The 14,434-nt window shown below is 35.5% G+C and overlaps 1 protein-coding gene across 8 annotated transcripts in view; it reads left to right on the top strand.

Annotated features, from left to right (window-relative positions):
* LOC106164440 (protein hu-li tai shao) overlaps positions 1-14,434 on the top strand; it is a 30,637-nt gene that overhangs the window by 8,506 nt on the left and 7,697 nt on the right. For all 8 annotated transcript variants that reach the window (XM_013542336.2, XM_013542339.2, XM_013542340.2 and 5 more), the window contains exons 2-14: positions 1,481-1,590; positions 3,181-3,435; positions 3,767-3,918; positions 7,341-7,571; positions 9,400-9,543; positions 10,662-10,760; positions 11,144-11,320; positions 11,595-11,719; positions 11,950-12,079; positions 12,347-12,460; positions 12,767-12,859; positions 13,244-13,430; positions 14,207-14,254. In XM_013542336.2, coding sequence (XP_013397790.1) covers positions 1,527-1,590; positions 3,181-3,435; positions 3,767-3,918; positions 7,341-7,571; positions 9,400-9,543; positions 10,662-10,760; positions 11,144-11,320; positions 11,595-11,719; positions 11,950-12,079; positions 12,347-12,460; positions 12,767-12,859; positions 13,244-13,430; positions 14,207-14,254 — 1,819 coding nt within the window. In that variant the 5' untranslated portion in view covers positions 1,481-1,526. The remainder of the gene's footprint in view (positions 1-1,480; positions 1,591-3,180; positions 3,436-3,766; positions 3,919-7,340; positions 7,572-9,399; positions 9,544-10,661; positions 10,761-11,143; positions 11,321-11,594; positions 11,720-11,949; positions 12,080-12,346; positions 12,461-12,766; positions 12,860-13,243; positions 13,431-14,206; positions 14,255-14,434) is intronic.

A 14,434-nucleotide genomic window follows, 5' to 3' on the forward strand; every position in this document is an offset into this window, starting at 1 on the left:
AATAGTGTCTTTTTGTATTTGCACCTTGGCTGAAGTTATGAAATAAAATACTAAAGTTGTTTTGTAATTTATTTTGTTCTTGCTTGAGTTCCCAACAACAAAAACTTGAGAAAAGAACATAACTTGAAGCAATAGACATGGAAAGAAGCATTTTTGTTCCTTGTAACATTTCTTTATATTTTCATCTTCATGAAAGGTATACTATAACTTAGAATACCAGCATTTTTAAATCTTAGCTGGAGGTCTTTTTAGTAAGAGCTACTGTGAACATAGATTTAAGTAATATATATATCATTGTTGCGTGCTACAAACTTGCATTCAACCCTGGCTGTCACTTGCCAGTTGTGACTCAATTATCCAACCACATTATAATACACTTATACAGGTATGGGAAATCATACTCCATATGCTTTCAGGAGAAGAATCAATAATCTGAGTAGTAGACACTAATAATGCATTGTGTTGTATCCATCTGTGACTTCCATATTGTTAGGAAATGAAAAAGGGAATATTAACTAGATATTTCATGAATTTAGCTTTTGGGGATATATATGGCATTGTTGCAATAATATCAAATAGAAACCAAAAATATGATAATTGGTCTGAAAATAGTTGAATATTTAAATTTTTGGTTCATTTAACCTTATCCAAAATATGCCAGAAGTCATTGGCAAAAGATGTTGGGGGGGAGGGGGGGGGAATAAAAACAGCATGTTAGATATGGAGTTATAATTTCATTACTGATCTTTGTGTGATATTCAATGGCTGTCCATCTGGTCTAATCCCCAAGCATAGTTTTAACATGATATAATTGTTTCCCTGTCAACACCTGGTAATTTACTTTATGCACACGTGTTTTTTGTCTTCATCTCAAGCATGGAATGTACAAAATTTTCACATTAGCCTTGCATGCAGTCACACTTAATGGTTGGAGGCTTGCCTGTAAAAAGGCTTTGTAAATTTATTGTAATGATGAAATTACTAAATCCAGTTCATGCAAAGAGTATACATTGAATACTCAGACTGTTTGTATTGATTTTTTTTCTGGTTGGCTTTGTGAATCCACCAACTCTTATTTAATGCCTCAGGTGTAGGTTAGTGCATGTTGAGCCTCAGAACTTGACGGACTAGTTCGCGCCTGTTTTGATAGGTAAACATTGAGTCAGTCGGTCTGTGCCTTGCTGTATGGGTTTCCCTGAGTAAATATGAAGTGGATGACAGCTCTCTCTGGGCGTGGGATGATTTATAGTCAGTGGAGCACAGCCGCAGAGGAATTATGGCCCAGATTGCGATGGAGGAGCCAAGCAGGCATTTCCTGCAGTGCTGACAACAGCAATCTTAAAAGATAACAGGCCAGTAATGTTATATAAAGTGACTATCAGCTGTAGGCATCTTTGATTCAACTTTAATGTATTTTTGCTCTCTGATGACCTAGATTTTGGGTAATTGGCTCACTCAGTTATGTGTTTTTTATTTGCAGTCTGGGTTGAGTCATCCAAGCGGCTTGCAGCAGCAGCTTAGCTAGCATGGAGGCGGAGACTGAAACAGCGCAGATGAATGGCCCATCTGGAAAATACATAGACAGCATAGGTAAGAAAAGACATTGGAACACCAAACTGGACATTTTTACAACAACCTGATATACTTTTTTCATGCCTCCCTAATTCTACCTTTGGTTACATTAATTTTAAAAAGTGAGCCTCAGTGCCATTTGCCTATTATATACGTGGGTAGTCATTGAGGCCTGCCAATTACACTAACCTCAACTGACACTCTATTTCAAATTGATGTAAGATTTTCATTTTCCCATATCACATAGTCAGAAAAAAATATTCAGGCCAATTCCTTTTTGTGCTGTCAGTGTAAATTTGTTTTCACCTACATCATGGAGTATGGACAGTTGGAGTTGTCTCGGTATCCCCATACTCTTTCCATCAATTACCCTGGGGATTCTCATCTGGTTATGCCAACCATATACCAATGTTCTGAATGATAAAGACACTGTCTAACCAGTGCTGTGATCCTCAGGGTGAACTGATTGGTTCATTCTTGAAAGTGCTATCTCCTGTCACAGCAGTTGTGTAATGGAAAAGAGAAACCATCAATGCTGTTAATGGAATGTATGGATTTTTCATTAACTCTGGAGAGCTTACTTGGGACTGTGACAGTTGATTCACTATTACAAATGATTTTGTAAATCTAGTGTGTGGCTGAGGAAGGGGGTCAGTGGTTGTTTATGTATTAGAATAGTGGAAAACACATTTTTGGGGATGTTTTCTAAGAGTATTTTTAGACAAATGTTCAAATTTTAGCACAAACAAGTTGCAACAAACTTCCCATCATTAAAAAGAATTAAAAGTCTGAACAACTGTTCTGTCATTCTGATATGACCTCCCAGGCCTCTGATATAAACATTATCTGGAAGCTGGAATGCTTAGCCAAGATAGAATGTTGTTCTAAGCTAAAAGTATGCTAGCTCCTGGGGATACTAGATACTCCTGTATCATGACCAGAAGGTCACCACTGTACCAAAGGATACACATGATACCTCATTAAATTATTCATTACTGGTAAGTAGGGGTATAGGTGATATTTTGGGAAGGACATTCCTTTGAAGTGAAATCGAAGGCCTGGTGGAGGGCATTGCAGTAAAGATAGAATCACAATAGTCTGTGCCCCTATTCTGAATTACATAATTCCTTTTGATAACCCAGGGGATCAGATTAGTTTAATAAAGTCATCCCTTTTAATATTTGTTCTGCTCTGATATGGAGAGGAGCTGATCTGCTTGGTATCAAAGAGGGGGACATATCATAGTGCTGGATTTACTTTCTGGCTAATTTTATGGTTTTCTTTGTGAATTATAAGTACCTTCCTGATCCCAGTTGTGTATGAGGTTCTATGATGGATTGTCATTGAATTCACAAAAATATTACAATATTTGTAATGATGCATATTTTGCGAGCATAGTTTGTGAAAGATATATATTTGTGCGTGTGTATGTGTGTGTGTGTGTGAGAGAGAGCGAGAGTTTAAATGAACCCTTCTGTGAATTGTTTTCATTTATTGTAGCGCATCTTCATGTTAAATGCTTTTATAATTGTTATCCAACCACTTATCTTTTAAATAATATCAATTAAGATGTGTGATTCTTAAAAAACCATCATTATTCCTGTCCAGACACAGAAGATCCAGAATACAGGCGTGAGTTGCAGAGGCCTCCAGATATCAAAGAAGACGTCAGGGGACTGAAGCTAAGGCAGCGTGTTTCTCTTGTCCTGAACAGTGAAGCCTTCAGAGAAGAGTTGGAAGAGATAGTCGACGACACACTACAGAATGTCCCAAGTTCTTCCAGTCTTTTAGCATTGCAGCAGATTGCAGATGTTCTCATACCACAACAGAATAAGCCTGTGTCTGGGATAAATAAAAGTGGACGTAAGTATTTACATTTGTATTAGTGTGTTATACATATATCTACATCTGGTATCTTTTTTTCTGTCATAATGAAATAAATGCATGTTTGGTTAGTTAATTCAACAAGGCAGACATTATGACATCACATATAAAACCACAATGCATAAAATGTTATTGGGGGAGAAAAAGGCAAATGGCTTTGTGCATCCCATTGAATCCTACAGAATGATTACCAATGACATGTTTTCTGAATTGAGTGCCAAAAACTCCATCCAAAAACAATACAAGTCTTGGTTGTTCCCAAAATTGTTTGTGTGTAGGTCTTCAATAATTTTAACTTGTGTTTTTTCAGTCGCAACTCCCTTGATTTTGATAAACGACCTGAGAGGAGTTGATGCAGCCAACTACAGCAAACAGGAGAGGGTACTACGGTGTAAAGTGGCATCTTGTTACAGACTGATTGACTTATTTGGTTGGACCCATGGCATCTATAACCACATTTCGGTGAGTTTTTTGTAAAAAAATTTGGGCTACATATGAACAAAGGGATGTAAATTGATTTCTACCAATATTTATTTCGTTGGACCCATGACCTCCTTGACCACATTTGGTGAGTTAAGGGCAGCATATATCTTGGCCCAGTTTTACCAAGAATTTAAACTGATTAACCAGAAAGAAAGAAGTTTCTTTCCCATAAAATTTGAATGGGTATTTTACCTGTGTTATATGAATTGTAATCAACTCAAGGTTTGCAACTTTTATTGTAGAGTTGACATGTTTTCATTTTTTGAAAACTCCAAGCCCTGTGTCTTACAAATTTGGCTAAACTATAAACATTGGACAAAAAGCTTTGTGTTTAGGGTATAGTCTATGTATAATGTAATATAAGCTATTGAATATGCTCAAGGTCCTTTGTGGGTAAAAATAACTTTGTGCAACTTACATTACCACCAAAATGTGAAAAATGAATTACAGCATAAAAAGGCACTGTGGATTTCTTTCATCAGACTGATTGAAAAATCAAGTGATTTGATGTGCCAAGTTGTAATCACTGCACCATGAGGCACTTCAACCCACTGTGGTTTGTTTGGATCCAACCGTTTTCTGCAGAAAGAACAACATTTTTTTAAGCAAATGTCATTTGTGTGGGAGTGTCAGCTTCTTGTCAAAATTTTTTTCCATTGTTAGCCCGTTAGAATGCCTTCAGGTTCAGAAAAGCTCAAGTACTCTTGGAACACTTGAAAAAAAGTCAAAAGCAGTTTTCCAGTATATTTGAATAGGAACCAGCCACAGGGACTTAAAATGGGGTCAAGTGGATGCAAATTTTAACTTGCACCTTTGGCTGGATTGGGGATCATTGTCACCTAAATCTAGAACAGAATTAGACATTTGAAATTAATCTGTTGCTGTATCAGAGTATCAAAGATACTATTTATACTCATGGCCTGTTTCCTACTGTAAATATACATGGAGCCCTGCAAGATAGCTGGGTCACTGGTAGGTTAGGTGTCTGCAAAATGCATTTCCTGCTCAAGGTCAGAAAAGCGTAGCCACACCTTTCCTTATTTTGTAAAAGAAGAATTGTAAAGGAGAATTGTAAAGAGCATAAAAAAAGTGACTCTTTTATTTAAAATCAGAAAGCAAAACTTATTTTTAATTTTCATGTCAAGTTAAGTTTCTTGTGAACTTGAAGGCATGTGGCAACTTTGTGATAAAATAAACTTCTTTATTTGCTTGTGTTACTTGAAGTACTTTGGGCACATTTCAGCGTTATTGTTGATGGTATTATGGATATTCCAGGAATCAATCTCTGACGCATTTCCAGGAATAATGATGAGGGGTTTTTTTTCTTTGCAACATTAGCACTAACCTTTTCTATCATAATGTGGAGAAAGCAGAGCCCAAGATTCTATCAATACCAATTGAAGTGGACTTGCCATAAATTTTGTTACTGTTCTGGTTTGCAACAAATAGGGGCTCATGCTATGTTTTATTATGACTAAGACTAGGTGGTCTAAGGTTTGTTATAGTTTCCCTTGCAGACTACAGTCATTTGGATTTTTCTCAACCATCACTCACTCTCTAATTCTGTATACACTAGGGTTTCACTGGCATTTTTCTTCTATTAGCCAAGCAGTAAGTTTTTCCCCCTAAGTTGAATGATGGTAACTGTACACATTTTAGTGCTAAATTAAATTGTCAAAATCAGCATGTATTTCAAAAAGCCTGTCCCCATTATACCATGGGGATGTCTAGATGATATAAGCTAAGAGATCCTAGGTCTAGTCCTTGGTATTTTCCGTTTATATATGTATGTATATATATCTCAAGTATGGCCGAGCATGTTGAAGAATAGCCCAGGTGGTCTGAAGGTGATTATAACAAGAGGTCTCAGGTGTGGAACTGAGCCAACAGACATGCCAGCAGACATAATGCTCACACATACATCACACTAGATCTTGGGAAAATATCGCAACCTATAGAAAGGTTAGGGTACTTGAAGCACTTGCCTGGATAAGGTGTAAATATTGATGATGTAATACATAGGTAATACATGCTGACTTGGAAGTGTTTCACACCTTAAAGTTGAGATTCTTGTCAATTTTATATAAGGTGGTGAAGAAGGCTAGGAACAGTGCGCCTCCTATGGAGAGTTGAAAATCCACTGGGTTATGTTGACAGTTGATAGCTGTAAACATAGGCGATGTAATTTATATATATTTAGAACAAAGTCAAGTATTCTGGCACTATAATATGTTATTGCCTGTTCTGGGTTCATCGAAGCATGGAGATCTTTGTCAACGACTGTTCATTTCATTTAACTGTAAGATGGTACACTATGTTATTGAAACTCGTACAACAGTTTTCAGTTTTGGAAAAGGAGTGGGCTTTGTATTCATTTGGAACCCATTGGCTTTCCATCTATGGCTTTACCTTCGACAATTTTTTTTCTTTCTCTTTTTGTGGTTTTGCCAACTTGACTTCCATCTCCATGTCATGTTCCATAATGCTAAATTGCTGGTGGCAAGGATGGAGCACATAAAAATTCCATTCAAAAGCCACATTTGGTTTGTATCACAACCACTAAACCTTAGAAAACACAACATAGCTGTCATGCTTGTGTCGTTTTGAATTGAAAATACAGACCAGAGTCTTTTGAAATTTCCATTCTTTGCCTCCAGTGACAAATTGTTTCTGTTTTGCACCTCTCTTGTTTTTATGACCAAAATTATGAATACAGTGACTGGGGTCAGCATACATGAATATGCAATTCATCACTCCATGACAAATTGCCTCTTTTTGCACCTGTTTTAATTGCCAAAATGACTCTAACATTTCTGACATTTTTCGGTGGAACATTAGTACATTGCATTGTGAAAGTAAGCGATTCACAGCATGCTTTGTACTTGACCAGTATTAATCTAACATGTTGGTTTGTAATGCACTAGTACTTTAAAGTTTCTACTGAGGTTTCTACTCAGTGTTTTGTGATAAGGTCCATATGGTCTGACAAACTATTTGATGTAGGGCAGTGTGCGCAGAACACATATACATTTCAGGTCACTGTTTTAGTGTTGATACAAGTGGGAATTTCTGCTATCTTTTAGTTTGAAAGCATTATATATGAACTAGAAATGGAAAGGGATTCTGAACGAATAAGTTTTGATTTACTCATGTTTAACAAAAAATTGTTTCTATGCTGTTGACATTCATTTTTCTTCGTGTATATAGATATGATCATGGTTCACCACATGGTAATCCCATACATGGTACTTTTTAATATTTTTACAAAACAATATTGTAAATTTACACCCACCCACCCCTCCCAATATATACTTGGGTTGATTTTTGTTTCCCTGACATGTTTAAGTAAAAACTAGGACACCATTTCAGAATATAATGCTTTTACTTGGGTTTATTCTCAGGCACGTATCAACCAAGAACAGGAGCACTTCCTCATCAATCCTTTTGGCCTCCTGTACAGTGAGGTGACAGCAGGAAGTCTAGTCAAGGTGAACCTCCAGGGGGAGGTGATGGACCAGGGGAACACCACCCTGGGAGTCAACAAAGCTGGTTTCACTATCCACTCTGCCATTCATGCTGCACGCCCAGATATCAGGTGCATCATCCATCTGCATGTGCCATGTGTCGCAGCGGTAAGTCAGTTTTTTTTTTTTTTTTTTTTTTTTGTCTAATCCATATGCTTGTGCCATGTGTGACAACATTGACAAGATTTATTTTGGAACTTAAAGATTGGAGATAGATAACTTCACTGTGTTGCATAGAAAAAAAATATTGATGTGGAAGATAGTGTCTTACTTTTGCCTAAGGAAGTCAAGTTGCTTGGAATTTCATAAAGGAGAATCGACTAGGTTAAGTAGATGACCATTAAACTATATCAGTTGCAGCCAAAGAACCATTTTCCATGGAAGATACAGTGAATAGATGTATTGGATAACTTTCAGACTGTCTAAATAGTCTCATGCAATCTGGTTATGAATGCATCAATCAATACAAGATATTGTCATTTACACATACACCAAGCATTAAAGATAACATATGGCTTGCAGACAGATAAATAATGTCACTGCTGGCCTACCTTATTTTGTAATAATGATGGTAGAATTACCTTATTGATACAAGCTCCATTTGACCAAATAAGAAGGCTGAATATTTTACCTATGGTTAGGGTGTGGGCTTGGACTGAAAATCTTTATTGTCTGTGACAGAGGACTGACTGCACTGCCATCTATCAGTCAGAAATGTAGGCTTGTAATAGCCCCCTGACATCAAACTGTAAGCAACCCGCATGCATTTTGCCTGTCATATCCAAGGTCACCAACACATTACGCAAAGAGATTTCTACTGGGGACACTTGAAAGGAAATCTAAACTGACCACTGCCTTCATATCCTGGTGAGATCAGGTTGCAAGTATGGTGGTCTTGTCACCAGGAGCCAAGTCTATATATTGTTTGCAGACCTCTGACCTTGTAGGTGTGGCAGCCAAGTAGCCATTTTCCCAAACCCCTAGCATAGCCATGAGATGATGTCTTTTCATGCCTGATTTCAGTTGACTTTGTTAAAAAGCAATTCTATACAATTTAAAACAATTTGTCATACTGGGCCATTCGGATAAAATACAGTTGAATCATGACTTTACAGCCCTTTAGTAGTATTGCTATGGGAACAAAAAAATAAATAAAAATAGGTCAGTGTAAGCACCAACTGTGCTCCCACCAGGTTCCACTGTAACAAATTATATATAACCGTATAAATAGTTTTAGCATCTGTGAACTATAGGCTCTCTCTGACCTCTATAGGCTAGTCTGACCTGCTGGCCAAATTAAAAGTTGAGACTAGAGTTCAGATATATTAAAATATGTTTGAAAGCTCTGTAGTTCAGTAAGTGGCGATATATTAATTTCAAGACAAAACTAATTTGAAAGTGACCTTTGATTTTAGGTTTTGACAAAAATGTGACATTTAGTTGCTTGAAGATGGTTTCTTGTAAATTTCTTTGACAAGTAAATGTGGTTCACCAAGTTCATAGAATTTTGCAGTGAATTCTCTTTCAGAAAAGAAAGTAAAGTCAAGGATATATCTTTTTTTTTTTTTTTTTTTTTTTTTTTTTTTTTTTTTTTTTTTTTTTTGTTAAACAGGGTTCTTCTTTCTTGGAAACCACAAAAGATTCCGTTTGGTGTAATCAGGCATCTTTTGTGTCCATATTCAACCAGGTCTTTGAATTGTGTATTTTGAATCATGTATAATATTTCTGACAACAGATTCTGAGAATGCATGTTTTGTAAAACAAATGAATAGAAAGCAAACAAGTCAGTTGAATAATTTTTGTTTTTTTATCAGAATTGAAAATCTACCAATACAAATATCAAGTCCTCAGTAGATTTAAAGGTTGTGATGGCAAACAAAGATAAATAAACCAAAAGAAAATAGAATAAGTAAAGGATTTCTTGACATTTTTTCAGGTATCCATGATGAAACAGGGTCTTCTTCCCATCTCCCAAGAGGCTCTGATCTGTGGGGAGATTGCCTATCACGATTACAATGGCATCGTAATTGATAATGAAGCTCAGGAGTTGATTGTTAGGAATCTGGGACCCAACAGCAAGGTGAGGTTGCTTTCAAAAAAGAAAGTCAATTTTGTCCTATTTGCAGCTATATATCGTTTCTTAAAGTTGTTGACTTCATTTTGCAAAGACAAAACAGATGTCATTTTAGAACCCTTTGACCCATGTTATACAAAATGGACCACCAATATTTGACAAATAAAACATTTGTTTTGACAGAGCATGTTTGAGAGTTGGGATCTTTCCATATATCAGTTCATTGGAAGATGATTTCAAAGAGTTTCAGTGATACATTTGTTATCTTAATGTTGCCAAAGAGAGATTCCTAGTGTAAATGGAATGCACTTGGGAGATATGTCTGTTTTCATAGACATGACAATTCAAACATGGCATAATGATTATGACAAATACACCAGACATTATAAGTTTATTCAACTGTCCGGGGCCAGTTGTGCATTATATATAGCACAAATGTAAAATATTGATTTTTGAAGCACTAGGTCAGACACTAGAGTTATGCCTACCAGTGACAGACAGAGGCAAATATATATGCAATGCAGGCATTTCTCAACTCTCTCAAGTAACCCATTCATTAGCACCTTTTAGGGGAAAAAAAGAGTAAGACAAGAGCATGTTAAAGTAGTCTGCGGGTCGATATCCAAAGCTTTGCCAATCTTTAGTGGATCTGAAAATTAATCTCATTACATTTGTTAACTGTATCCCTATATTGATTTGCACCAGAGGTTGTTTGAGCTTGTAGGGAAGATTCAACATATTAGGCCATGAGTAGTGGCTGGTTTAAATTTCCATCTGGGTGATGGAAATTGAGTCATAGAATGTGCATCCTCTGAAAGTTCTTAATATTAGAGAGTATGAGAGTATGACAAATCATATATCCCACTGAGACAAAAATAAGTGGTTTAACTATTGTATCATACATTCTTTTTAGTCAACAAAATAAGTGTTAATATATTTTTTAATGTAAGAAAAAATCATGTTGTTGGCTATGAGAAAAATTCATTTAATATATCATTTCATTACATATACTATCAACCCAGTAAATCTAAATGTTTTCAGCAGTGAGTGTTTCATGTGTGAAACCATCACCTCTAATGGTATGTACTTGTTTTCACATTTTCATACTTATTGTGTATTTGTAGGTGTTGTTTTTGCGCAACCATGGTGCCGTTGCTTGTGGTGCTACAGTTGAGGAGGCTTTCCACTATGCATGGAACCTGATACATGCATGTCAAGTACAGGTAAAAACCTTTAATTTCTGAAGCCAAAGATTGTGATATTCCATCATCTGTTTCTTTTGAGCCTAGTTTATTGATAAGGTGAAGCTTAAATGGTGCAATGTCATTAAAAAATTAGAAAATAGTTCTTCTCATTACAAGTAATTTGTTGCTTCAACATTTGCAAATATATGGAGCTGTATCTCTGAAAGATTTCCACATTTTGGTTGGAGTGTACAGCATAAACAGGAATTTTGAGTTTTTCTGTTCTGATTCTTGAACTGTAGGCCCAGTATGTTAGTTTAAAAATATCACTGAATCTTGACAATATTTGTTTGAAATGCAGTAATTTATGTATTAAATATATTTGTTAGAGCTTTTGCCTGTATATATCCTCTGTGTTTTAGGTGAATGCTGCCAGCCTGGGCATTGACAACCTTATTCAGCTGAGTGAAGATGTACAACAGAGGACCTTTGAGGTGGCCAGTCGTGGTGGGGGTGGCGTGAACTCAAAGGATGCTGGAGTCAAATGGAGGACCGGAGACCTGGAATTTGAGGCTTTAATGAGGCATTTAGATAGCGCTGTTAGTATTTTTTGTTTCCACAATTAAGGTCTAAAATGTGTTGAGTGACAATTTAATGAAAAAAAAATACATATTTGTCCATATTAGAGTCCAGTATTGCTAGTTTTTATTTAAGGTACATTACAAATGGGCAGGTAATTGTTGGTCTGTAGCATGAAATAAATTGAAATTGATAGAGATGAGTGCAGACATATGTCACTTGTTTGTTAATGTTAGTTAATTCTGGGAAAAAAAATATATCAAGTTTGATTTTTAATCTCTATATAATATTCAGGGATTTAGAACTGGCTACATGTATAAGCAGCCCATTGTTAGGCAACCTAAGAAGGGCCGTATCAACAGTGATGTAGAGGAGCCACCCTCTTCAACTAACATCTCCTACATCTATGATGAACATGGGTAAGTGTTGATGATAAAGGTAACAAGATTCTGATGTACTGTATTCTTGATAGCTTGTATCAGCACTTACCAGAATAAACTTTGAATTGGATATATCATAGAATAGAGTGATTGTAGGGTTATGAGTCTTTTTCTGAATTATTTATCAACTTTCACCAATAAATTTGTAGTTTTGCTATTTAAAATTATTCTTCTCAATAAATTTACTTTTTTTTTTTTTTTTTTTTTAGTACACCAATTAAGCAGATCATTGAATCAAAAAAGAAGGCTCAGAAGACAGAATGGCTGAACACTCCCAATATATATCACAAACAAGAAATTGAGGAGATTGGCACCCCAAACCCAAAGAAAATTATCAAGGTATATATTTTTATCAAGAAGTATCACCAACCAAGGACTCTTTTCCAGTCTGTTAGATTGAACAGTTAAAAAAAACACCCTCATAAAGATTTTAGAAATATTTCGTGCTTGTACAGAAAACTTGCTATTTGAGACTGAAATTCACAATTTGTAATGATCTATTTTAGACATTTTAGCTTGGGTCATTTTTGATTAGTTAGCATTCGTAGTATTTGGTTATTTACTTGAAACATTCGAGTCTATATGGATCTTTATTTGACAATCTAGTGGGTAGAAGATTCCAGTTCACCACAAAGGGGCAGTTACATCAAGGTAGAAAACCCAAACCAGTTTGCACCTCAAGGACAAGATCCCAAGGAGTTTAAGCAAAAACAAAAGAATGTATGTGGAATTTCATTATTTCATGGATTTAAAACCAATCTATCCAGTATATTTGTTGGAGAAATGATACGTTTCAGATCAATTTTTACATATAATGCCTTAATCAATTTTACTACATATTTCGCCAATAATGAAATGAAATTTCTATTTTATTTGCAGAAAGCATCTATATTCTACAAAACAAGCAAGCTTGCTATACAAGACCACTTGGTTCAAATTCTGGCACAAGTTTTAAAAAATAAATTTTCCTATACTTGAATATTGGTATACTTTATATCTATTAATAATAGCATCTTCATTCTCTAGATAAGGAAAGGTTACTATGATGAGAAGATCACCCCAGGCCCCCAGTCCAGGATTCTTGAAGGTGTGAGCTGGGAAGAGGCAGAGAGGATGAAGGTAAAACACATTATATTGTTTGAAGAACCTTCCAGTTACTTGTACAGTTTAACAGCTGTTTCAAATTACAAATAATATCATTGTGTTTTTAAACCATTTCCAAGTCTGCTTGAATTATTTTAGCCACTAAATGTTTTGGCAATTATGTCACGTATGGAATGCTAAAAAACAGCTCATATTATATTTAGCACACCGCTCACAGTTCTTAAGTTTTGGGTTAAAAGTATTGCTGTTTAGTACAATTTTTAAGTTGATATGTTATTAGCAAATTTCGGGGGGTTTTTTTATCAGATTCTATAAAGCTAATATGTAATATCCAACAGTGACATATTTTCCCTAGCAGAAACTCCCAATATTATATCCCCTGTTATTTTCCCATGCTAGGATGCAGATCAGAGTGGCACTCAAGACAAAGTGATCATTGTTGGGGCTGCCTCCAAGGGTATCATCAAGAGGGATCAGCAGCACAACGCTGTGGTGTACAGGACACCCTACACACCCAACCCCTTTGACAACATGAGCCCAGAGGAAATTGAAGCCTACAAGAAGGAGGTGGAGAAGAAACAGAAGGGTGAGAATTTAGATATCGATTTTTTTTTTAGGTGATCAGTCTGTCCAAAAGCATTTGCTCAATTAACTTAATAATTTTCACCAAATTTTGTTAGTATATTTGCTTGAACTGATGAAATGTTTTTCTTTAGCTCAAATAAAATTTGCCCAGCAAAAATAGGTATTGTTAAGTATTTAACATGTTCTTGTGTCAGTTTGACCCAGGAGACATTTTTTCTTTTACAGTAGATTAATATATATTCAAGATTAAAAGATTTTTTCAGGTTCATACTGAGTTATTTTTTAGTATTATAATGTACAAGTCCAAAATGTCAAATTTATCCAAATTTGTAAATGCAACAGACTATAGATGTGGATATATATTTTCGAAAACAGAAATTAAAAATTCCAATTATTTGACAATCATAATTGTAGAAGAACAGTAGGTTTTGGAGATTTTCTTCAACTAATTTCCCAATTTATTGGTTTCTGCTGTTTGTTAAAAGGCTTGAATGAATCACTGTCATTGTTAATGTGTGAGTCACCACATTTCATAAAATACCAAGCATTTGGCTTTTGCCCCCAATCGATTTTAGGTTTCTCTTCTTTTCATTAGCTAACATGCGATACACAACAGGATTTATAAAGGACTGAATACCAGTTGCTACTGACAGAATATGCCAAGGCAAAATATTCAATATAAATAAATGACTGGTGATACAATTGATGTAGACAGAAATCATTTTCACAAAGTAAACAGAATTTTAAAGAAAAAAAAAACATTTCTTTATCTTTAAGGTGATGGAGATGGAGAACCAGGTGCTGATACAGTTGACACAGACGAAGGTAAGGATTGATAGAGTACTCTGTGGTAAAATCTCTGCTGTCCCTTCCACAGCACAAATATTTTGGAGTGATAGATTACCCAAGTTTTCTTAGTAAGATTTTCCAGTGGGAATTTTCTGATCATGGGATGGTTTTGAATCATAAATGTCTCCAGAGAGACTGTTTTAAAGAAATTATTCT

Source organism: Lingula anatina, chromosome 1, assembly GCF_051362555.1.
Source record: "Lingula anatina isolate TDL-2025a chromosome 1, LinAna3.0, whole genome shotgun sequence".
Classification (NCBI taxonomy): Eukaryota; Metazoa; Brachiopoda; class Lingulata; order Lingulida; family Lingulidae; genus Lingula; species Lingula anatina.